Below are 26204 nucleotides of genomic sequence, written 5' to 3' on the forward strand. Positions count from 1 at the left end.
TTCTGTTAGAGAACACTTTCCTTTATTATTGTTATATTATTGTTATATCATTATAATAAAAGGAATGTAACATGATAATGGAATACAGGACAGAGCACCTAATTTTGCCTGTGCAGAGACTTAAAGATAATCAGCATTATAACAAAGTCAAACAAAATGAGTGAGAACAAGGGAAAAACAATAAGAGAAAGAGACCCATCAAAACCTAATATATTGTAATTATTATTAGACAGAAATTTTAAGTAACAATATTTATAATGTTTGGGGGGGATAAGAGACAAATTTGAATGTTTTATCAGAGAACTGGAAACTATAAAAATTTAAATCACATATTTTAAAAAGAACCAAATAGCCCTGGCTGGTGTGGTTCAGTGGCTTGAATGCCAGACCGCAAACCAAAAGGTCAGCAGTTCAATTCCCAGTCAGGGCACATGCCTGGGTTACGGGCCAGGTCCCCGACTGGGGGCGTGCCAGAAGCAACGGATGGATGTATCTCTTGCACTCTGATGTTTCTCTCCTCTTTCTCCCTCCCTTCCTCTCTTGCTAAAAGTAAATAAATAAAATCTTTAAAAAAAAAAGAACCAAATAGAAAAATCTCACATGGAAAAATGTAATAACTTAAATCACAGTTTAAATCCTGAATAAGACAGAAAAAGAAATAATTTTTTTAAAAAAACGGTAAGAGAACTAATATATTAATTAAACCTCAGGAGAGAAGAAAGAGATGGGGCTAAAGCTATATTTGGAGAAATAATTGCTGAGTATTTTCTAAAATTGATGAAAGATACAACTCAGAGATTCAAGAAGTCCAACCTGATCAGACAAGAAAGAATGACGAGAGAGAGAGAGAGAGAGAGAGAAGAAAGAAGGAAAGAAAGAAAAAAGAAAGAAAGAGAGAAAGAGAGAGAGAGAGAGAGAGAGAGAGAGAGAGAGAGAGAGAGAGAGAGAGAGAGAAAGAGAGGAAAGAAAGGAAAGAAAGGAAAGGAAAGGAAAGGAAAGGAAGGAAGGAAGGAAGGAAGGAAGGAAGGAAGGAAGGAAGGAAGGAAGGAAAGAAAGAAAGAAAGAAAGAAAGAAAGAAAGAAAGAAAGAAAGAAAGAAAGAAAGAAAGAAAGAAAGAAAAAGAAACCCACATTGGAGTGAAGTGACTGAAAATTAAAAAGAAAAATCTTAAGTACAGCCAGAAAAGAGAAGACACATTACTTTCAAAGGAGCAGTAGAAAGTCTTATAGCTAATCTCTCAAGAAAGAAGGAAACCATAAGACCAAATGGAATGCTGAAGAAAATACAAGAATTTTACATCTAGTACAATATCCTTCAAGTCTGCAGTAGAATGGACATTCACAAACAAAAACAGAATTCACTTGTCAGATCCTCATTAAAAAAAATACTGAAGGATGTGTTTCAGATAAAAGAAAAATGATTCTCCTAAGAGGTTAGAGATGTAGGAAGGAATGAAGAGAAACAAATATGGTAAGTAAACCTAAATGAATATTCATTCTGTAAGGTAAAAATAAAAACTTATGGGACCAGATAACAGTAGCATTAAAATCTGGATAAAGGGAATGAAGTTAGTGTTCTGAGTTAATTACATAACTCTGAAGTGATAATGTACTATTTAATAGTTAACATTAACCTGTGATAAATCAAGATTGTATATTGTAAACTCTAGAGCTAACAGAAATACAATGCAAGCCACATATTTAACTGTAAATTTTCTAAAAGCCACATAATAAAAAGAAATTGATAAAATTAATGAATTAACCCAGTATATCCAAAACATTTAAATATGATGACCAATATAAAATATTAACTGAGATATTTTATAATTGTGGTTTTCGTATAAAGTTTTAAAAATCTCACTATGCACATGTCAATTTAGACTAGCCACAACTCAAATGCTTAGTAATCATATATAACTATTGTATAAGACAGTGCATTTCTAGGATAACTATGAAAAGAATACTAAAATAAAAACTTTTTTCCTCCCCCCTGGCTGGTGTGGCTCAATGGATTGAGGTGCTGGCCTGAGAACCAAAGAGTCAGCAGTCTGATTCCCAGTCAAGGGCACATGCCTGCGTTGCAGGCCAGGTCACCAGTTGGGAGTCATTGATGTATCTCTTGCACATCAATGTTTCTCTCGCTCTCTTTCTCCCTCCCTTCCCCTCTCTCTGAAAAAAAATCTCTTTTTTCATCTCACAAATGAAAAAATCTAAATAGAATAATGAAAATAAACAATCTAGAAAAAAGTAAGAAATATGAGAAAAAGGAACAGAGAACCAGTAGGACAAACATAAAACATAAAACAGGGTGGTAGATTTAAACCCCAGTATATTAGTAAGTATGAAACTGAATTAAGTGCTCCAGTTTAAAGATAAATATTGTTGTACTATATGAAAAAACACCTCACTACATATAGTTGGAAACAAATTTGAAATATGATATATAATAACAGCAGAAAGTAAAAGGACTGAAATACATATTTCATGCATATATCAATCCAAAAAATTATTTTATTAATATAACAATAGGTTTCAAAGAAGAAAGCATTATCTGAGATAGAGATGCTTCTTAATGAAAAATCAGTTAATGAACCAAGAAAATATAAAAATTTGATTTGTACTTAATAACATAGCTTGAAAGCACATCAGCAAAAACTGCTAAAACTACAAGACACAGAAACCTCCAATTACAGGAGATTTTAACATTCCTCCTGCAACAACAACCTGACCAAAAATCAGTAATAATACAAAAGATAAGAACACAATTAAACCGGATCCAACAACTGCAGGATACATATTCTTTTCAATATAGAGAAAGCATTACAAAAATTGACCAGATTTGACCATATAATAAATACATTTCAACATATTTCAGAGGGTTGAAATCATGTTGAGTGTGTGAAATTAAGCTAGAAATTAATTTAAAAAATAAAGATGTATTAGGAAAAAGGCTGAAAAACCATCTAAGAAGCCATTTCAAGAAATTAGAAAAAGAATAACTTTATTTGCTTAATTTTTCGAGTTTATTTTACCCAAATACAATAGAAAAAATAAAAGAGCAGGAATTACTAAATAAACAAACATTAAGTAGCAACATACTAAAACTTTGCTCTTGAAAGAAGGCATAAAATAAGCCTGACTGATCAAAAGAAAAACAGAACACACAACAAATACCAAAGTGGGACATCTGTATAAATTCCAATGTTATTAATGTAAAAGGATATTGTGAACAACATGTATGCCAATAAATAATTTAAATGACATGGATAGAATCCTGGAAAATTTTTATCTGTCAAAATGAACACAAATTAGAAAACATAAGTACTCTTGCCTTTAAAGATGGTGAACTGATAATAAACGTACTCACTCAAAGGAAACTCCAGGGCTATATGGTTTTACAAGTGTATTCTTCTAACCATTTAAGAAAAAGCACCCAAATTTTTCCAGTTACATTACATAATCATGGAATCGTTTGGATTTGCATCCCTTACCTACAGTTTGCCCGTTGCATTTTAATTATTGGGTTTCTGTAAGTATTGACATCTTTATTTTTTATTTTTATTTATTTTTTAGGTAATTTTATTGATTAGGCTATTACAATTGTACCAGTTTTTCCCTTTGCTTCCTTCTGCCCAGTACCCTCCTTCCCTCCAGCAATACAGCCCCCCACTTAGTTCATGTCCATGGGTCCTGCACATAAATTCTTTGGCTTCTCCACTTCCTTTACTATTCATAACATTCCTTTGTCTATTTTGTACCGACCAAATATGGTACCTGATAACCCTTCATATGATCTCCAAGATTCTGACCCTGTTCTAGTTGTTTGCTTAGTTTGTTTTTGCTTTTTAAATTCAGTTGTTGCTAGTTGTGAGTTTGTTGTCATTTTACTGTTCACAGTTTTTATCTTTTTCTTAAATAAACCCCTTTAACATTTCATATAATAAGGGCTTGGTGATGATGAATTCCTTTAGCTTTATCTTGTCTAAAAAGTATTTATCTGCCCTTCCATTCTAAATGATAGCTTTGCTGGATAGAGTAATCTAGGTCATAGGTCCTTGCTTTTCATCACTTTGAATACTTCTTGCCAGTCCCTTTTTGCCTGCAAAGTTTCTTTTGAGAAATCAGCTGATAGTTTAATGGCAACTCCATTAGGTAACTCTCTGCTTTTTTCTTGCTGCTTTTAAGATTCTCTCTTTATCTTAAACCTTTGGCATTTTAATTATGATGTGTCTTGGTATAGCCCTCTTTGGATTCAACTTGCTTGGAACTCTCTGTGCTTTCTGGCCTTGTATGTCTATTTTCTCCACCAAATTAGGAAAGTTTCCTCCATTATTATTTTTTTCCATTATTTTTAAATAATTTTATTTATTTATTTTTAGAGAGAACGGGAGTGAGAAAGAGGAACATCAATGCATGATTGCCTTTTTTACACTCATAACTGGGGACCTGGCCCACAACCTAGGCATGTGCCCTGACTGGGAATCAAACTGGCAGCCCCTTGGTTTGCAGGCCAGTGCTCAATCCACTGAGCCACACCAGCCAGAGCTCCATTATTTTTTTCAAATAAGTTTTCAATTTCTTGCTCTTCCTCTTCTCCTTCAGGCATCCCTATGATTTAGATGTCACCACTTTTGGAGATGTCCCAGTCTTCTTAAACTCTCCTCATTTTCTATGAATTCTATTTTCATTTTGTTCTGGTTGTTTATTTCTTCCTTATGTTCCAAATAGTTTATTTGAATCCTGGCTTCCTTCCCATCACTATTGGTTCCTTATATATTTTTATTTCACTTCTTCCTTTATTTTGTGGCCATACTCAATCATTTCTCTGAGCATCCTTATCACCAGTGTTTTGAACCCTACATCTGATAGGTTGGCTCTTTTTCACTTAGTTCTCTTTCTGGAGTTTTGATCTGTTTTCATTTGGGCCATGCTTGTCTCCTCAATTTGACAGCCTCCCTGTGTTTGCTTCTGTATCTCAGGTAGAGCTGCCACACCTATTACGTTGTGAGATGCGGAGCCTTAGGTATTTGTCAGAGCAACCCATTTCACCGTTTTGTGGTACTGTATAGAGGGGAGGGGTCAGAAAGGGAACAATGCCACTTTCTCGGCCCTTTCCCCGTTTCCAGTCACTTCACCCACTTCTGGTATGCAACTGGTGCCCCTCCAGCTGGTGTTCTGGTGATGTTTCCGAGTGGGTGGGCTTACATAAGTTCTAGGACCATGGGGGCCCTCTAAATGGACTGTCCTGAGAGATGGGTAATTTCTCCCACTGCCCCAACCCCCACTGGTTTTCATACCCAGAAAATATGAGACTTTATTTTCCTGGTGTTGGAACTGTGAGCTTTATGGTGTAGCCTGGAGCCGGATTCGCTCCCCAGGTCTCTCCTGGCTTTTATCCACCACACATGAACATGGGACCCATAGTTACACTGGCCACAGCCACTGCCTTGCCACTGCCTCAGCTCTGCCACACCAAGTCCTCTTCACCCCACCTCCCCAGCTCTGCCCTGGCTCCCTGGCTCCACCCCTCCTACCAGTCTGGATGAGTATTTCTTCTTTAAATCTCTGGTTGTCAGACTTCCATACAGTTTGATTTTCTGGAAGTTCTGGCTGTTTTTTTGTTTTGAAGTAGTTGTTATCCTTCTTATGGTTGTGCAAGGAAGTGAAGCATGTCTACCTAGACGTCCATCTTGGCTGGTCTCATTATGGATATTTTTAAGGCTGGCTGCTACACTGAGAGCTTTTTCTCATGCCTTTATTTGCAAATGATTACTGACTTGAATGTTGTGTACGCAAAGCATCTGTTATACATAAATGAGCCAAATATGTACAGTATTCCCTCTTATTGCAGGTATTACGTTCCAGACCCCCCCCCCACGAAGTAGGAACCTTACATTTATTCTATACTCTTAAACCTACGTAACTTTAACAACATTCGTACAGTACCGCAAAATCCCGCGATATAGCGACAAATCCGATAAGTAATTAAATATATTATTTTTTAAAATCCCGCGATACAGCGAGGCTGCGATAAGTGAACCGCGATATAGTGAGGGACTACTGTATCTAGTCATCCTGAGGTTGACGTCTAATGAAGGAGAAAAGATGTTTACGCGAAATTAAAAGTAGAGATTTGTGTGAATAGTGCTGCATTAAATAGATAGGTATAGAGGGTTTTGGAGGACAGCATAAGGATATCTAATTGTCTAGGACAGACCAAAGAAGGGGTGAATGAAAAAGTGATCTTTAAGTCCGGAAAGGTGAGTATTAATGCCAAGGAGATGAAACACTAATGAAAGATTAACAGAAAGTATGTAAAAGCATGAGAATGTGACTTAATGGAGAATAATATATGCAGTTCAGATAAGATATAGGGTGAGGAAGAAAATAGAAGGAAAGTAATAACATATCAAGAACCTTTTAAACAATGTTAGCCCTGGCTGCTATGGTTCAGTGGATTGAGCACCAGCCTGCACAATGAAAGGTCACCAGTTCAATTTCCAGTCAGGGCAAATGCCTGGGTTGCAGGTTACATGCTGGGTTGGGGGCGCATGAGAGGCAATCACACATTGATGCTTCTCTCTCTCTCTTTCTCCCTCCCTTCCCCTCTCTCTAAAAATAAATAAAAATAAAATCTAAAAAAAATTTTTTTAAATAAAAAATAAGCCATGTTAAAGATAAAATATGGAGTGCTTACAACCCTTTGAGTGCAAGTATAACATGGTCAAGTTTTTGTTTTAAAATTATTACCCAAGTATTGAGAGGAGAGTGAAATGGAACAAGACTGAAGACAGGGAGAGTGCTATAAGGTTGTTGCAATAGGTATTCAGATGATGGAAGCTTAAACTGAAGAATAGGCAATAAGAGTTAAAAATGATAACTCAAAGCAAAGGCTTTGGTTTTGGCAGAGTTGGTGCTGAGCTTGTTTTGGACACTATTTTGTCAACAAATCTGTTTACTTTTTGTGACTACTTTTTGGTCTTGATAGCCAAAGAATGTAGATGCAAGGTTATGAAGATGATCTTATTCTAGACGAGTCAGATTGGAAATTGATACTTATACACATGGATTTCTTTCTTCTCCTTTCCTTTTTTTCTTTATTTCATTTTTTTTTTTTTTTTGGCACTGATCAGAAAGCAATATTGTTTAGAATAACAAGTTGCTATTTTAAATGAAACAGAGAAAATGTGTACCATCAATAAATCCACATAGGAGTTAGCATTTTGAGATAGAAAAAATAAATTTTTCCTTTGCAATATATTCTTTTAATTGAGGTATACTTGACATACAACTTTGTTAGTTTCAAGTCTACAACATAATGATTGAATATTTGTATATATTGCTAAATGACCACCATAATAAGCCTAGTTAACATCTATTACCATACGTAATTACAAATTTTCTTGTGTTGAAAACTTTTAACATCTACTGTTAGCAACTTTCAAAAATACAATAGAGCATCATTAGCTCAAGTTGCCATGCTGTACGTCTCCATGGCTTATTTATTTTATACTTGGAAGTTTCTACCTTTTGACTCCTTTCACCCATTTGGCTACGCACCCTCACCCAAGCCCCTAAATCTGTTCTTTGTATCTATGAGCTTGGGCTTGTTTGTTTTTAGCCTTTATATTAAGTGAGACTATAAAGTATTTGTCTTACTCTGTCTGACTTATTTAACATAATGTCCTCATGGTCCATATGCTTTCTCACAAATGTCAAGATTTTATTTTTTATGGATGAATAATATTCTATAAAACATTCCATTATAAATATATTCCAATATATACACATTTTCTTTATCCATGCATCTGTCAATGGACAGAGATTGTTTCCATGTTTTGGCTATTGTAAACAATGCTGCAATGAGTATGAAGATATATCTTTTGAAGTTAGTGTTTTTGTTTTCTTTGGATAAATACCCAGAAGAGGAATTGCTGGATGGTAGTTCTGTTTTCGAATTTCTTGAGGAATCTCTATTCTATGTTTTCAATCATGGCTATACCAATTTACATTCCCACCAACAGTGCACAGGGGTTTCTTTTTCTCCACAGTCTCATCAGTATTTGTTACTTTTCATCTTTTTTTTAAAAGATTTTATTATTTTTTATTTATTTTTAGAGGAAGGGAAAAGGGGGGAGAAAGACAGGGAAAGAAACATCACTGTGTGGTTGCCTCTCAAGTGCCCCCAACTGGAGAACCAGCCCACAACCCAAGCATTGCGCCCTGACTGGGAATCAAACCAGCGACCCCCTGGTTCACAGGCCAGCATTCAGTCCACTGAGTCACACCAGCCAGGGCTATTTTTAATCTTATTGATCATAGCCATTCTAACAGATGTGAGGTGACATCCCATTGTGACTCTGATTTTCTCTTATGATTAGTGATTTTGAGCATCTTTGAAGGTACCGGTTTGCCATCTGTATATCTCCTATGGAAAAATGCCTATTCAGATCCTCTGTCCATATTTTTAAAGATTTTATTTATTTTCAGAGAAAGGGGAAGGGAGGGAGAAAGAGAAGGAGAGAAACATTAATCAGCTGCCTCTTGCACATGCCCAGTCTGGGAACCGACCCTACAATTCAGGCATGTGCCCTGACTAGGAATTGAGCTGGCAACCTTTTGCTTTAATCAGATTTTTTTTTAATTATTTATATGATTTCTTTATATATTTTGAATATTAACCCCTATCAGATATGATTTGCAAATATTTTCTCACATTCCACAAGTTGTCTTTTGATTTTGATTGTTTCCTTTACTGTATAGAAGCTTTTTAGTTCAATGTAGTTCCACTCATTTATTTTTGCCTTTGTTGCCTTTGCTTTTAGTTTCAAATTCAAAAAATTATCACCAAGATTGATGTCAGGAGCTTACTGCTGATGCTTCCTTCTACTACTTTCACAGTGTCAGACCTCACTTTCAAGACTTTAATAACCCATCTGGATTTAATTTTGTGTATGGTGTAAGATAGTGACCTAGTTTCATTCTTTTGTATGTGGCTGTCCATTTTCCCACTATGACTTTTTGAAGAGACTGTCCTTTCCCCATTGTATATTCTTGGTTCCTTTGCCATAAAGTGATTGACCTTATATGCATATGTTTATTTCCAGGCTCTCCATTATGTTCCATTTGAACTATGTATCTGTTTTTGTCCCAGTACCATACTGTTTTGACTACTATAACATTGTAATATATTTTGAGATCATTGAACATGATGCCTCCAGCTTTGTTCTTTCTCAAGATTGCTTTGAGTATTCAGTCTTTTACATGTGACTTCTTTCACCTTGTTTTATCCTGAAGAGTTTAAAGGCACTGAATAGTTTACTAAGCTGACCCACAGATGGTCCCTAATCTGGTATCAGTGGATAACTATGTTTAAAGTTGTTTTAAGCATTTTCACTGAGTGCCTGAATTGAACATGATGTTAGTTAATAGTAGAAAAATTTGCATTAATAAGAGTTCCCTATACAAATAAATCAATTGAAATCCTTAACCTTACAGGGTCTTTGTTTTTCTTTTTTAGGCAGGTGGGGGAATAGAAAATTCACTGACATAGTGTTGTCCTTTTTGTTTTTGTCTAGTGTCTTTATGAGATAAGTATGTGATTTCAACATGGGGAAAGAGAGAAATCAGTTTTAATAACTTCATATATAAAAACATCTGCAGTGAAAAATATTTTCTTCATTGCATATTCCATATTGAATTATATACATCAACAATGCTGTTCTAAAACCAGCATACTTTTTAATGGACTTGTCATTTTCCTTCTTACCCATGTAAATTTTTCTAACATTATGATATAGCATTTTGAGAAGATAACTAGCTCATTATAAAGGATGTGAAATTTGGAGGGGATTTAAGCTTATCTTTTTGGAAAATTGCTTACACCAGTAACTTTTGGTAACCATGTCCTTTCTGGTACATGCTTTAATGTATGGTTATTAATAATTGTATCCGGACTTCCAGTCAAGATGGTGGCATAGGCAGCCATGGCTCACACAACCACATCAAAATTACAACTAAAATATAAATTGTAACAGAGCGGGGGAGGAGTTCCCAAAGTCTCCACAGTTCATGGTTTGGGGGGTGGAGAAAGAAGATAATACAGCTTTTAAGATACTTTTCATGACAATGACAAGGTGATAGCTAAGCCTTGCCTGAAGGGAAGCTATGTTGCTCCCAGGTAAAAGGGCAGATGATAGGCTTAAGATACTTTTCATAACAATGATGTATGATACTCCCAGTTGGCATTTAAAATTAGGGGATACCAAGAGGATATGGAGAGAAGCCATGTGGTCTAAAAGGGTGTAGACGGGAGTTGGGCTAGGAGGTCTGGTGTTTAAGGGAGAAGCCATGTGGTTTGAAGAGAATCTGCCACAAGGTCTAGAACAAGAAAAAGGAGACCCACTGGGAAACCTGCCTGGACAACACGGTGGCAGAGCTGATGAGACTGGAATTGCAAGGACTAGCGAAACCAAGCATGGATTAGTGGGAGACGCCTGAAATGCTAAACTGTGACCGGGAATACTGAGCCGTGGACTTCTGTTTCTCTGAAAGATAGTACCACTGACTGGCGTATTCTGAAACTGGCCTGGTTTGGCAGGCAGAGGCAGTACTAACTGTTTTGGGTTGTTTTAAAGGGAATGGGACATAAGGTAGAAACCCACCATTATTCTAAATCTGTAAAACTTTTAAATAAACCCCCTCTTCTTTTCCACCAAACTTGTAACAGGAGTGACACTTCTTGGCAGTGGGCAATAGGACCCCACAGCTGTTCCAGAACAGCATATGCTGGGGCTCTGTAACAGAACAACCATCATTCAGAACCGTCAGATATCAAGTTAAATAGCAGTCTGCCAACTACGGAATAAAAGAAATCACATCCATTCAGACTAACCTGGCAAGCTGGTGCCATATCTAAGACTTCATCAACCTGGCTAACACTGTTTGACCCGCCTTAAAGATCCCCAGAGACTCCGCCCCACCCAACTTAATGGTACACCCAAGATGCTTTTCCAGATGAATGGCTGGTCTTAGCTTATGCTTCATGACTTCCTAAATCCTACCAAGCAAGCAACAGTTGGCCTTTGTGAGCACAGGGCCAGCACTAGCAGCAGCCAGCCAGCCTAGATTCACAGCTTGGCTTCGCCTGGGAATCTCCAAGCCCAGCACAAGTAGCAGCCATCTCAGATTGCTTTATAGTTCAGGCAGGGTGGACCCGGGCAAAACACAGATGGAGGGTGACCTTGGCCTGCACCACCCAGGAAACCCCAAGCCAGCACACCCAGGGGACAGCTAAGGACCACATCAAAGCACTACCACCCTGCCCCTGCATGGCTGATCCTCCACAAAGGGAGGAGATTGATGGTTAGTGGTCACAGCCAGTCCTTGCAACTGACTGGCCTGGGTAAATCCCTCCCATTGATCTGCCAACAGGAATCAAGGCTCAACTACAAGGGAAGAGTGTACTCAGCCCACAGGAAGGACACACAGGGGAGGATGTGCCACTGGACCCTACAGGACACCTACTACATTAGGCCACGGAGTCAAAGCAGCTTGCCTTAATACACAGAAACAGACACAGGGAGACTGCCAAAGAGAAAAAGAAACATGGCCCAAACGAAGAACAGATCAAAACTCCAGAAAAAGAGCTAAATGAAATGGAGAAAAGCAATCTATCAGATGCAGAGTTCAAAACACTGGTTATCAGGATGCTCAAGAAATTTAGTGAGGACTTCAGCAGCATAAAAAAGATCCAGTCAGAAACAAAGGATACAGTAATTGAAATACAGAATAATTTACAGGGAAACAGCAGTAGAGTGGATGAAGCTGAAAATCAATTCAATGATATGGAACATAAGGAATCAAAAAACAACCAATCAGAACAAGAGGAAAAAATAATCCAAAAAATGAGGATAGTATAAACAGCCTCTGAAACAACTTCAAGAGGTCCAATAGTTGCATCATAGGGATGCCAGAAGGAGAAGAGAAATAGCAAGACACTGGAAATCTATTTGAAAAAATATTGAAAGAACACTTCCCTAATTTGGTGAAGGAAATAGACATGCAAGTCCAGGAAGCACAGAGTCCCAAATGAGATGCATGCAAGAGGCCCACTCCAAGATACATCATAATTAAAATGCCAAAGGTTAAAAATAAAAAGAATCTTAGAAGCAGCAAGAGAAAAGCAGTTACCTACAGGGAGTTCCCATAAGACTGTCAGCTGATTTCTCAAGAGAAATTTTTCGGGCCAGAAGGGAATATCAAGAAATACAGCCAAGATCACTCTACCCTGCAAAGATATCATTTAGAATCGAAGGGCAGATAAAGAGCTTCCCAGACAAGAAAAAAACTAAAGGAGTTCACCACCAAACCATAATTATATGAAACTTTAAAGAGACTTATTAAAGAAAAATAAGGTTAAAACTATGGACAACAAAATGGCAAAAAATTGAATCTACAATTGAATGTAAAAACTTAAGCAAACAAGAACAGAAACAGAATCATGGATATAGAGTGTGTTTTGATAGTTGCCGAATGGGAGGGGAGTGTGGAGGAATGGGTGAAGAGGTAAGGGGGTTAAGAAGTACAAATAGGTAGTTATGGAATAGCCATGGGGATACAAAGTACAGTAGAGGAAATGGAGCAGCCAAAGAGCATATACGCATGACCCATGGACATGAACAACGGTGGGGAGATTACCTGAGGGATGCGGGGTGTTAGGTGAAGTGGGTGCAAAGAGGGTAATATCAGGACAACTGTAACAACATAATCAATAAAATATAATTTAAAAAATAGAAAAATATATATTAAAAAGTTCACCACCTAATAAAAATTATATCATAGTGGTTTTCATATCTCAACTAGGCTGAGTTCCAAGATGTGAAAACTGAGGAGCATATTGCCTAGTCACTGATAGAAATTTGTACTTCAAGTTATTTTATTTTTTTTAAGTTGTCAAGATGTTAGTAGTCTTTACTGCTGAAAGTTTTTTAATTTTTTTATTATTGTTCTGCTATAGTTGTCCCAATTTTTCCCTCACTGCTCTCCACCGCCCCACCCACCCTCCCACTCCCAGTCAATCCTCACCCTGTTGTCCATGTCCATGGGTATTCGAATTTTTTATTTCTTTAGACAATAATGTGAATTATATCCCAAAGTTTGCCATTGTTTTGTTCCTTATGGTTAAGACAAAAATATTTACTGTAATCAATCCAGTTTGTTTTTTGATAAAATTACTTATAGAGACAATTTAAACTTGGTGAATTTATTTGTGTCTTGTAAATTTTACATAAAATACTATCTTGCTGTTTTTGCCAACAATTCTCATTCTCTTCTGGCTTTACTGAGCAAAAGGCATGTGTGTGTCTCTGTGTGTGTTTTAATCATCTTGGCAGGTTTTGTCCAGCTACAAGATTGAGGTAAATGATATATTATACAAATTTCCTCAATAAAGCAATCAAGTCTTATTTTATCCAGTATATAATTTTTTTGAAATTTATTTTTAGAAAGAGGGAAAGGGAGGGAGAAAGGAAGGGAGAAAAACATTGATCAGTTGCCTCTCTCACAGCCCCAGCTAGGGACCTGGTCGGCAACCCAGGCATGTGCCCTGATCGGGACCCAAACCAGCAACCTTTCAGTTGGCAGGCCAGCACTCAACCCACTGAGCCACACCAGCCTTGATATGTACATAGCTTGTTTTATTGGCAAAAATTGTACATATAGAGACTTACGTAAAAATGCTAATATGAAAATGAAATATATATAATTTTTAATTAGCAACTTTATTTTAAAATATTACTATAGGTTTGCTTTCTTCCATAATCAGGAGGTTTTTAGGCTGTAGGTATGACTTAAGATATCATTTTGAAATTAAATTAGTCATTCTGTAACACGAACTACAGGATACAATCTGAACTCGACAGCATAGCCTACAACTTCCCATTGGTTTGTCTTTTCCTAATCTTTGTCATTTCATTATTTGCTATTTTCCTACAAGCTCTTTACTCCCACTAATCATAAATGTTTTTCTGTATTTCCCAAAAATAAACTGTTCTTGCATTTGTATGTAATTTTTTTTTGTTTGTTTTTGTTTTTGGTTTTGGTTTCAGTTTTTTTTTTTTTTTTTAACATGGAAGACTAGTCAGTGTTGCCCTATTTTTGCCTACAAATTTCTAACACATTCTTCAGGACTCTTTTTAGTATGGTCTAGTATCAATATTTAAAAAAAGGAATAACAAAGTTGGAGTAGTCACACTTCCCAATGTCAAAACTTACTATAAAACACAGTTATTAACACACTATGTACTTGCATAAAGATAAATGTATACACCAATAGACTCAAAATAGATCATAGACCTAAATGTAAGAGCTAAAACTATAAAACTCTAAGAAAATAAAACAAAGGAGTACATCTCTGTGACCTGGGATTAAATAATGATTTCTCATATACATTAAAAACAGAGCAACAAAAAAATAAGTGAATTGAACTTCATCAAAATTGGATTGTTTTGTGTCACAAAGGATGCCATCCAGAAAGTGAAATGACAACCCAGAGAGGAAGAAAATACTTGGCAAATCATATATTTTTACCAAGAATGTATAAAAAACTCTCCCTACTAAATAATTGTTTAAAAACCAATTTAAAAATAGGAAAGAATCTGAATAGCCACTTCCCTACAGAAGATACACAAGTGGACAATAAGCACATGAAATGATGCTCAAAATCATTAGCGATTAAGGAAACACAAATCAAAACTACAATGAGATACCACTTTGTAAACTAGGATGACTAAAATCAAAGACAGATAACAAATGCTGACAAGGAGGAGAAACTGGAATCCTCCAGGACTGCTGTTGGAAAGTAAAAGTGCAGCCACTTGGAAAACAGTTTGGCAGTTCCTCAAAAAGGTAAACATAGTTACCACATGACCCACCAGGAGGTATACCTAAGAAAATGAAAACATGTACACACAAAAACTTATAAGTATTCACAGCAGCATTATTCATAATGGGCAAAATAGAAATAATTCAAATGTCCATTAATTAATGAATGTATAAATATAATGAGATACATCCATGCAATGAAATATTCTTCAGTAATAAAAAGGAATGTAATAAAACATGTTACAACAAGGATGAACCTTGAAAATAATGTGCTAAGTGAAAAAAAGCCAATCACAAAGACCACATATTGTGTAACTGCATTTATATAAAATGTCTAGGACAATCAAACCTACAAAAATGAAAGCAGATTAGTGTTGTCTGGGGCTAGGGAAAATGAGGGGTTTGGGGGAGTGAAAGCTAAAGGGTATAGGGTTTTTTTTTAGGGTGATTATAATGTTCTCGACCTGAATGTAGCAACATTGCACAACTATAAATATACCTAAAATCATTTAATTGTACACTCTAAATGATCCAGTTGTACTATATATGAATTATTTTGCAATGAAGCTGTTTATAAAAAAGTAAATAAAAAGAAAGGTGGGAGATAAGTAAGGTTGTTAGGATTGCAGTCAGAACTCACTCATACACCTAACAATTTTAAAAGCAGAAGTCTTCCTTACAAAGGCATTTTTACTAAACTTCTTATTTTGCCTCAACAACCATCACCAAAGTTAGTCCTGCTTGTTAGTCCTGAACTAAAATAAGCTTCCTTTGACCACTTGCCTCTTTGGTATGAATACCTCTACTCAAAATAATATACTAGCAATAGATTTTTTTCCCCCCTCCTTCTATGATTCCTAATGATAGAATGAATAAAGACAAAAAAGGAAGGGATAGGCTTGCTGTAGGGCACAAAATTGCTCTTGCCATCAGTTTACCATAAGAGAACATTTCTAATCCTCTAATTCAGAGATGTGGCACAAATAAAGCTTTACTGCAACGGAGCCATGTGCTGATTGTTTATTAACTGTTTGTGGCTACTTTATTATTAAAAATTTCTCTCATAATCTATTACTTGATTCTAGTGTCACTGTATTTTACAAGTCAGAAGAGTTAGTAGGTTCTATTATTTTACTCAGAAGTAAAATCCATTTTCATTCAGTAAATATTTACTGAGCATTACTATGTGATAAGCATAGTGCTAGACATTAAGAGATTCTACCATTAACAAGCTAAAAATAGTTCCTACCCTCCTGGAGCTTATATTCATAAAAGACAATAAGATAATTATAACATAAAACAAAACAGATCATGATAGGTGTTAAGAAAAATAACAGGCTAAAGTTGAAAATAACAAAGGGAGACATACTTTTTGATACCTCAGTCAGAAAAATCACTCCAAAAAGATAATGTTTAAAATGAGATCTAAAAGAATGAACTAAGAAATGAAAGAATGAGAAAATAATGCATTCTAGACAGAAGTCAGAAATAACCTGGACATACTCAAGGAACTGAAAGAAAACAAGTAAGGTCAGAACACAGAAAAAAGGAGAGGTTTGTACAAGATTATATCAGAGAAGTAGGCAAGGGCCAAATCATGCAAGGCTCTATAACTATGGAAAGAAATATGAACTTACAGTGGAGAAGGCATTAAAGGATCTTGGGCCAGGAAATGACATGACATGACACCTATACATTTTAAAATCACACTTGTTAACACATAGAGAATGAAGTAAAAAAAAAATCACATTCGGTAATATCACCAATCTGGCCAGAACAGTCTTTAAATACTGGGAAACTGTCAAGCTTAAAGTGACAGAGACCTTTTCCAAATGCTAATTTTTATTTCAGAGTTTAATTTTTTTCACTGGCAATAAATACCGTCAATTGTGTTCCTTGAAGGTACAGGCTCACTTCATTCATTTCCCACAAAATGTCTGCCAAATATCCCAATTGAAACAACCAAAGTTTGTAAACTGTTTTTTGGGTTTTTTTTTCAAGTAAAGATGGGGTTTCATGACAAAAACAGATAGTTTTGCTTATAACTCAAAACAACTGCACAACTATTTTCCCTTATTCTCTCTTCAGTATGCAGGCAAGATCATGCATAATCCATATTATGTCAAAGAACATAAAAAATATATGTACTTGAGATTAAGACAGTAAAATTAATCATTCCTACAGCTCCATCAAAGACATTAAGAAAAATGGCTTTATTTTCTTATTTATTTGTTTACTGACTTTAGAGAGAGAGAGAAGGGGGAATGAAAGAGGGGGAGAGAAACAGAGAGAGATCAATTTGTTGTTCCACTTATGCACACATTCATAGATTGATGCTTGTATGTGCCCTGACCAGAGATTGAACCCGCAACCTTGGCATATGGGGACGATGCTCCATAGTCAGGGTGAAAAATCGCTTTTTAAAAAACTGCAAGTAGCCCTGGCTCATGTAGCTCAGTGGATTAAACACCGGCCTGTGAACCAACAGGTCACTGATTCAATTCCCAGTGAGGGCACAGGAGAGAGTTGCGGGCCAGGTCCCCAGTTGGGGGTGCGCTAGAGGCATCCACACATTGATGTTTCTCTCCCTTTCTTTCTCCCTCCCTTCTCCTCTCACTAAAAACAAATAAAATCTAAATAAATAAATAAGTAGATAGATAGATAGATAGATAAATAACTGTAACTACATGGCAGTGAATAATACAATGTCTACTAGCAGCCTGGTTCCTTGATTTGTGCTAAGATTCCAACAATTTTACCCACCACCGCTTTTGTACCATCAGCAAAAATGTCAGCACAGTGAGAAAGGCAAGCAATGATTGTATTATTATAAAAACAGCTTTGACTTAATGTGTCCCTAACTAAGGAGTAAAGCAGGAAACTACAAGTACTAGAACCAACTAACTCTAACTTCTATAGATACCTTCAAGTCCCATCCAAGTAAGCAACAAGAGAGAATTTCTTGTATTCTCTCTCATAAGACATACTACCCTATGTACTGAGACTCACACATGCACATATTACATCCAATCCATTTCAATTCCTAATCAGCTCTACTTTCTATTTCCATAGCTACCCTCACTTATTAAAATACCATGTTAAACTCACCCCCACGCACCTTTTAAAATCAGTATTATTCCTCGAAATATGTCCTATGTCCTATGTTGCTCAGATAAAAGCCAAAATCCTTAACAATGGTCTACATAAGTTCTACCTCTCAAATCTCCTATCTCCTACCAATCTGCCCCTTGTTCCAGCCACATTAGCCTTCTTCCTATTCCTTGAATATGGTAACTTTGCATTTGCTATTTTCTGCCTGAAACTCTGTCCTAACAAGTATCTGCTCCCTAACTGCTTAAATTTATTTTATCATTGATATGTTCTCTGAACCTGACCTCAATGAAATAATTACTACCACCCCTCTCCTCTCTATTCTCATCCTGCTTTATTTTATTCTGTATTTATCATTACCATATATTTATTGCTTTATTATTTATCTTCCCTCTTTTAAATGAAAGCTGCAGAAGAGCAGGGAACTTTTGGTTTGTTCACTGCTGTAAACCCAGTACATAAAACACTGTTTATCACATCTTGGGAGCTCAGTATATATGTTATATGAAGGAATAAATGAACAAAGAAAAGAAAAAAGTATGATAAAAAACCATCAGAAAAAAAAAAAAAGAACCATCAGAATAGTGTTAAAATCTATTTTTACTTTCCAGGACAAAGCAGGTCTCCACAACATTCTCTATGAAAGCCTCCCAAAGAATAGATATGCATGAGATGATATGCAAGACTTGAGCACATGCTTTTATAGAATTCAGTATAATGCTGAGTAAGAGAGAACATGCATTAACATGCCTGATAGATATCTACCACCAAGAATTCAAATGCACTGGATTCAGTTACACCAGTAGCAAACTACAGATAACTTATAGAAGAGTCACAGAAACCTAATCTTGTAGCGAACTGAAAGGGAGTATAAATTCAAGCGTCAGATAAAACCTCAAGTGAAGTCCTATCTAAACCTCAGAAATAAAAATGTCTTCTGCTGGTAGGTACTTAACACCAAAAGTGAGAGCAAGATGTTGCTATTAATGAGAATTACTATTATATGAGCCATTTGAGGTTATAATGTGCCAATATATTAATATAGCTACTTATTTCAGCACCTTAGTAAATAGTATAAGTTCATAAAAAACAGTCCTTAGAGAAGCATGTTCTCAAACTCAAGTCTAATTCTAAATGTAGGACCTGCTAGTTTTGTAGATAATCTTCAGAATTTCAAGAAGAGTAACAGGCTTACTCGAGACGTCTCGAGACGGACGGCTGCCGACGACGACGACGACGACAACAGGCTTAAGAATAGATGGAATTCAACTAAACCACAAAATTAAACCTCACATACTCTGATAGCACCACTGATAATGTTCAGTTAGAAAAAAAAGACCTTTCCTCTTTTTCCTAACTCAATTTTCTATGCTTCAGTCTTGCTCTAAAATTGATCTTCCATCTCACCTCCAATGAAATAAATGGTATCTGAACAGGAGCATAGTGTCTCTCTGTCCAGCCCCCATCCAATTTTCGAGAAACTACACTTATTTTCTAGACTCCAAAGCATCCTTACAATTACACTGTACACTGCATTAGATTAAGAGTGACAGTAACTCCTGCCTCATTGAGGATGCCCAGGACACATCACTGTCATTAACTGCTCCTTTCTGCTTCCTTTTTGCCCAACGTGGGAGGTAAGAATTTCTATTCCTATTGTAGCTCAGTTCAGGAAATGGAAGAAGAGGATTTTCCTCTCCCTCTTAAGAGGCAGCTCCGCAGATGTGCTCATGTTACAATTACAAGTGGTAGGTCACATTCTATAGTGCTAATGATGATGCCATCAGGAAACAGAATCATTTAATCCATGGACAGTCCTACTCTGTTGGAGATGCACATGGGGGAAGTGGTGAAAGGTGAAAGGTGAAAGGTTATAGCAGATAATCATTAAGATCAACTGAATCAACCCAACAGATCAGTAGAGTGACAGGTTTTACCACCACATCACCCCCGTATCCAGTGAAGGCATGTAACAGTTTAATGGATTATCTTGGGCCTCCAGAAACCACTTTTTTTCCTAAAGGAAAATGATGTCTGCCTTTCAAAACCGAAGTTCAGAAAGCCTACAAAACACGAGAACAGATGTACAACTAGTGTTCTTTTAAAGATGTGCTGTTATAACCCTCCTGGCTAAAATTGTTCACCTGCGGCTAGTTCAAGAGTTTTTTTGCCATGCAAAATTTAGCATTATAGTCACTTCTCAAACACACATATTATACATTATTCTCCTGCATCACTTATCATGAAGATTTTAGTGACAAAAACAGATAAAATAATATTAAAAGGAATTTTAAAATGTCGTCGTAGGCAGCCGTCGGTCTCGAGAGACGATGGTGTAGCTTCTTAAGAGTCTATCTGCACCGCCAAGAATGGCTGTGCAGTCCGACTCGGGAGTGACACGGTATCTGTCTCCTCCCGTGTTGAATCGACATCTTGCGATGACGCTGGAGTGTCCTCTCCAGTGAAGCTGAAGCTACAGAGCCTGGGCAGGGTGATATGGAGGGTCTGCTGTTGCCCATGCAGCAGACCCCCCCTCTCTTCGCAGCTGAAGGGTCCAAGGGAAAGACGGAGTCAATACAGCTTGGCTTCAGGTGCGCCGCAGGAGTTGCCGGTGTTGACTACAACGTCAAACCGCCTTAGGGACTCCGGCTCCGGATTTTCTGTCGGGGTTTGCTCCCTTAGCCTTTCCCCTGAAGAGGTATGCCGCAAGGCAGCGGAGGTTTTTTGGAGTCAGAGTTTTCCTTCTCTGATGTGCCCTGACTGGAAGATCGAACCAGCGACACTTAGCTCGCAGGACGACGCTCAATCCACTGAGCCAAACCAGCCAGGGGACAATTTTAAAATGTATAGAGTAGGATAAATATAACATACGAACACAAGATTATCCTATCACTTCAATTCTCAAACATATATTTTTTAATCTTTCAAAATTAAGACGTTTTCAAATCTCTGTCTGAAGAAATCTGCCAGCTACCAGGCAGAAATAGTACACATGTTAATCATTTCCTTATCACTTCAATGAGTTACCTGCATTGGCAGGAATACTCTAAACTGAATTTTAACTTTTATTTGAAATGTATAATCACTGTGTGAAATAGCTTCAAGAAGATTATACAACTCAGTAAAAATAAAAACTGTGTATAGAAAAGATGACTTGTCACGTGCCAGGCAATGTAATTAAAGTCAGTAGAAATTGCCACATCTCTTAGAATAGACCAGAAATAGTTCACAATCTAGAAAAGGCTGGTTTGAGCAACTTATATATCAACAACTTTCATCACTCTGGCACCTAAAAGCTTTTGACTAACTGCCAAGAGAAGCTGCTTCACTTCTAAGGAAATTTAACTCAATTAAGAGAAAAAACAAAATTACATGTTTAACAAATAGGAAGCGCTGTCAAAATCAAGAAAGTCTTCCATATTCTTCACAAACATTCTCAGTTCTAAAGGTGAGGAAGTAAAAATCATGATGCTTTGTTTAACTACCAATGGCTAAAAGTAATCCAGATAAATATTAATAGTCGATGTGAAAAAAGGCTTAAATTTTAATTCTATGCAAAACAGGAAAAGTGCTATATAACTAAATATACACAAAAGATACAAAGTTTAATAAATTTGTGTATGTTTATTGTAATGGATCTTTTCACCCACCCTAAAAAAGCTGTTACTAAATATATGAGTCACAATCATTTGGCATATTTGACCACAGTATATACATGATTTAACTTATATTTTAAGAGATATGTTTGGATCCATATAACGGTATTCCTCAAAATAATTGATGGCTCAGAAAAAGCAATTTATATTCAACCAACATTTTACCACAAAATAAAAAGCTTTATCCTTGCTCCTATTCAATTTGACAATACAAAGGAAGAATGAAAAAACTATAGAGTTTCACTAAAAGAAGATGTTCAAGATTTTCATTTACTTACTTAACACACATATAGTGTGTACAATGTTTCAGGGATCATTCTGAGCACTTTATAAAGGACGTTATATGAAGAATGGATACAGAAGTTAGGAATGTTTACCTGAAGATAAGGAGAGCATGATAGTTCTTGTTAAATATCTAAAGGGCTATCTATCATGTGAAGGAGAGAGCCCATTCATCTGTGCCATTAAATAAAAAAAGAGAACAAATAAGAGAGATTTGAGCTCTGCAGAAAAACTCTGAGAGCTCCCCAATGGCAAAATCTCTCTACAATGTTACTATAGTGACTAAATAGGAAAATATATGTTAAAGAACTTTACTGTAAACGGTCACATACACATTAGAATTGCCTTCTTTGCAATATAATGGGTCCTGATTAATATATATGTTTACAAACAGGTTGATCATGGGCTTTAGAGTTGTAGCTATCAGTTCACTTCCCATCTTTGCAACTCATCCTAAATATGAAACTTTAAAAAAGTTTCCTTTAAAATAGGATAAAACTATCTGCTTTGCAGGATTATTGTGAGAATTAAATGTGATAATGTATGTAAACACTTTGCATAGTGCTGACATACTCAAACTGTATCTATGGTCATATGATGGGAACAATCATCATCATCATAATGCTGTGGAAGGCATCTCTACAGTGAATATAAAACTACGTGATATGATGTGGTATGATTCTATGGCTCTGCTATGCACCGGTATAAGTACGTATCTTGTTACCACAATCCAAATATAATATATAGCTTGTTTCTGGTTTGGGTGACATAAAAGGCATTTATTTTTTGTAATCTGAAAGAAAAAACATTCTGAAAGTATAAATAAGTATCCAGGTTACTAAAAATCATGAGTAAAAGTAACGTAATATAATGGGGAAGTTATGCAGTTACTGGGGAAAAAAGAGTTTAAAGAAGTAGCACATTAAATACAAGCTGCTCTTCCTAGCAGACTTTACTGCAGGACATGAGAATGTATATTGCAGGGGAAAAACAATTACCCTTTCCACAGGTATGTGACATTCATCAGAAAGATCAACAAAATAATGGTAGCTAAGTACAATGAAAATATTTGCTATATCAAAGCAATTTAAGAAGTGAATTTCAGTGGACTATGGACAAGAGTTTAGGGGTACTTAGGATTGCAGTTACATCGAACAGAATTTGTATTTAAACAAACCAACTCCTAAATGTTGCATTATAGCATACGGAAGCCCAATAACACTGTCATTCAGTACCGTTTATAATCAAGAAGATCAGTTCTAATATGCCATGCTATCATATTTAGTCATATTTGTCTCTCTTATTTGAAAAGAAATTATTCTAAAAAAAAACACAACCTTTTTAACTGTTTTCAAAGATATGTCTTTCAAAGGCAATGGCCATAAAATACAACATAGCGACTATGACATCCAAATCTGAAAAACTTCTCAATAATTGACTAAAAACCCAAAGCCACAATATATCTCCCACTAAAAGCTTTTTCCCAAAGTTAAAATATAATTACCATCAACAAATAATATGCTTGTTGCAACAGTAGTAAAGTAATTATATAAATTAAATGTAGGAATAAAAAACTGGGTGCAGTTTTCAGGAACTTTTGAGGGATTTGATTTATAATAAATGACAGGTATTGATATTATTACAATGTCACTAAATTCAGAATACAAGTGTAGTTGTTAGAAAATTATACAACCAACAGAAATCTTACCTTATCTCAATTTTTGCCCTAATTTTAAACAGGAAGCCTAGAGTCCAATGGAATTAAGGAAGCTTATTCCACAGGCAAGTACTTCAGTAATTTGTTATATTATTTTGAGCAAAGAGCTCAGAGTGCTCTAACTGAATGTATGTAAAAGTCATGTTCGATTAAAAGCACGGCTACTGACATTATTTGCCAACTACCCAGTTGCAATGGCCTATCTACGAAATGTTGAAAATATCAGTGTTTACATTCATTTTCATAATAAACTTACTGTTGTTTAAAAGTTAACCCAATCACACTGTTTTTAGAACTAAAAACTGGAAAAAAATCAGCTGATGAGTTAAGGTAATATAGTTCTTGAATAAAAAACGATACTATATTTTGTCATATAGGCTTATGATGAAGTTACTACGAAAAACCACAGTACTATTTTTAGTCAGTCATTAAGATGAAACATTACTATTAGCAATTGCCTACGTAAAACAAGCAAAAAACAAAACTATTCCAACAAATTTTAGCTACTCAGAAATCACTTTACTTGCTCTAGGTATCAAATGCCAACAAATTCAAACTGTGTGGCTTTCAGAAATCTAAGCATTCCATATTGCATCTTAAATGCGAAGTGTAGACACTTTGCATCAAACTAAGTTTCCTGAAAGCATTTAAAAAAAACTGAGAAACAGGCAACCTGGCAGGTAGGAATCACCACCAGTTGCAGACAAGTTGGACAATCTGTACCTAGGTAATGAAGGTAGTAGGTGAGCAACCTATAAGTCCAAATTCAAGATCCCAAGGTGAGGGATGGGGAAAGAAAGAAACGTAGTTCCATAAACAAAGAAAGCAAGCAGGGATGGATGGGAGGCAATCTAATATTTCTTATAGTCAAGAATCAACACATATTGAAAGCCTGTCTCAAAGACAAACAACACAGCTTCTCACTGGAAACTTTGAAGTGGGCAAGGAGGAAACATTCCTTTGCACCCACAAGAACCAATCCCCTGCCCACTGGCATGCTATTAGTGAATCCATCATGATTTACGGGAATTAGGCCCGGATGATAAGCACAGGAAAGAAAGGTTTGTTGGAGAAGAGCCTAGGAATCGAGAGGCGCACCCTGGGCTCAGGGAAGGAGAGGTGGAGAGGGGCGAGCACTCCTCACCGTGATTATCTTTCTGCCCGATATTGTGCGTGCGGATGAGAGAGGACAGTCTCCTTACATCCCCCTTGAAGACGCACTCGTGCACTGGGTAGTGTGCGGGGCAAATGCCTCCATCTGCGGCGACAGCAATAGGGTTAGTGCCCGCTAGAAGAGTCTGGGACTGGGAGGTGGTGGTTACAGAGGAATTATGCAGCGGCAGGGCCGGCGCGCCGGGGGGATTGGAGGAGGCCGGAGCTGTCTTCAGCTGGAGCCGGTGATGATGGTTACTGAAGATCTTATGACAGGCTTTGCCGCCCTTGCCGCTGCCGCTTGTGCCGATCCTGCCTCCCGTAAAGGTGCCGGCGAGGGCAGCCGCCGCTTCTTCATCCCCAGTCTCTAGCAAGTCCCCTTCTTCTTTGCTGGGCTTGTGGTCCCTCCGCAGTGAGCGGATCTTCTCTCCGGTCATCGCCGCCAGGGGCAGAAAGGGGCTCCGGGGGGCTCACCGCCGGCGACGGAGCAGGCGCTGCGGCGGCACAAGGCGATTAGAGCGGTGGCCGGGAGCCTCCAGCGCAGCATGAACTCCCACAGAGCCCCCGAGCCCGGGACAAACGCATCTCCCGGAGGAAAAAGGGCCTGCTCTCGCCTAGGTACGAGAGGACGCGTGCTCGCTGGGGGGAGCTAGTGCTAAGGTACCCACGACACCACGATCCCGGTCCCCGCCGCTGCAATCGCCACCACCGCCTCAACCTGAAAAACAGGGCACAGCCATCTTCCTCTGGCTTCTCTCGCGAGAGCTCCCCAGGGAGTGAGAAGAAAGGAAACACCGCGATAGGTGAGCAGCCGGCTCCCTCCCCCGCACTTCCTATTCCCAAACAGTGGCGGAGTACTGGCACCTTCCAGGCATCGTGTTTCAGCCTTAGGCTGGAGTTTTTCTGACACAGAAGACCGAGACCCGTCACTCTCTGTGGTTCCGCTTCAAGAGTTCATAAACCGTAGCCTGCGTTTAGATATTCGATGCATCTTATAAACGATGACTTAAATCCTCCGACAAATGAATGCACACTGACGCCCTTGCACACAGGATGTGATGTCACTGAGATGCACAGGACATTCATTCAATAAACATTTAGTAAGCATCTACTTCGGGCCATACACTGAGCTCGTAGATTAATAAAACCCCACCCTTGGCTCGAAGGAGCTCATTAAAGTAAGAAAGATATTAAAGCAACTTGTGGATCCGGGAGCTAGGTTGCACCAAAAAAAAGGGGGGGGGGGTAGTGTTGAAGTGTCAGAAAAGTCACTCTAAAAGAGTTTTGGGGCTGACCTTGGAAAATAGGCTATTAAGCAGGAGGCAAGAAGGGAGGTCACTCAAATATTGGTTAATGAATCAATTTTGGGCAGGCGTCAGAGATTAAGAATGTGGAGTGGACGCT

The 26204-nt window shown here is 37.3% G+C and overlaps 1 protein-coding gene across 2 annotated transcripts in view; it reads right to left on the minus strand.

Moving 5' to 3' along the window:
- The window catches only part of ANKRD13C (ankyrin repeat domain 13C), a 93137-nt gene extending 67330 nt beyond the window's left edge, over nucleotides 1-25807 (minus strand). Inside the window, exons 1-2 of one of the 2 annotated variants that reach the window (XM_090269610.1) lie at nucleotides 25665-25807; nucleotides 24793-25518 (exon numbers count right to left, since the gene is read on the minus strand). In XM_090269610.1, the coding sequence (XP_090125736.1) occupies nucleotides 24793-25237 (445 nt within the window). In that variant the 5' untranslated portion in view covers nucleotides 25238-25518; nucleotides 25665-25807. Of the gene's footprint in view, nucleotides 1-24792 lie in introns of both variants that reach the window. The other variant, XM_090269609.1, reaches the window with a different exon arrangement.
- Nucleotides 25808-26204: the final 397 nt, after the last annotated feature.

The sequence above is a fragment of the Furipterus horrens genome, unplaced genomic scaffold (assembly GCF_987537825.1).
Source record: "Furipterus horrens unplaced genomic scaffold, mFurHor1.1.pri manual_scaffold_3, whole genome shotgun sequence".
Taxonomy (NCBI): domain Eukaryota; kingdom Metazoa; phylum Chordata; class Mammalia; order Chiroptera; family Furipteridae; genus Furipterus; species Furipterus horrens.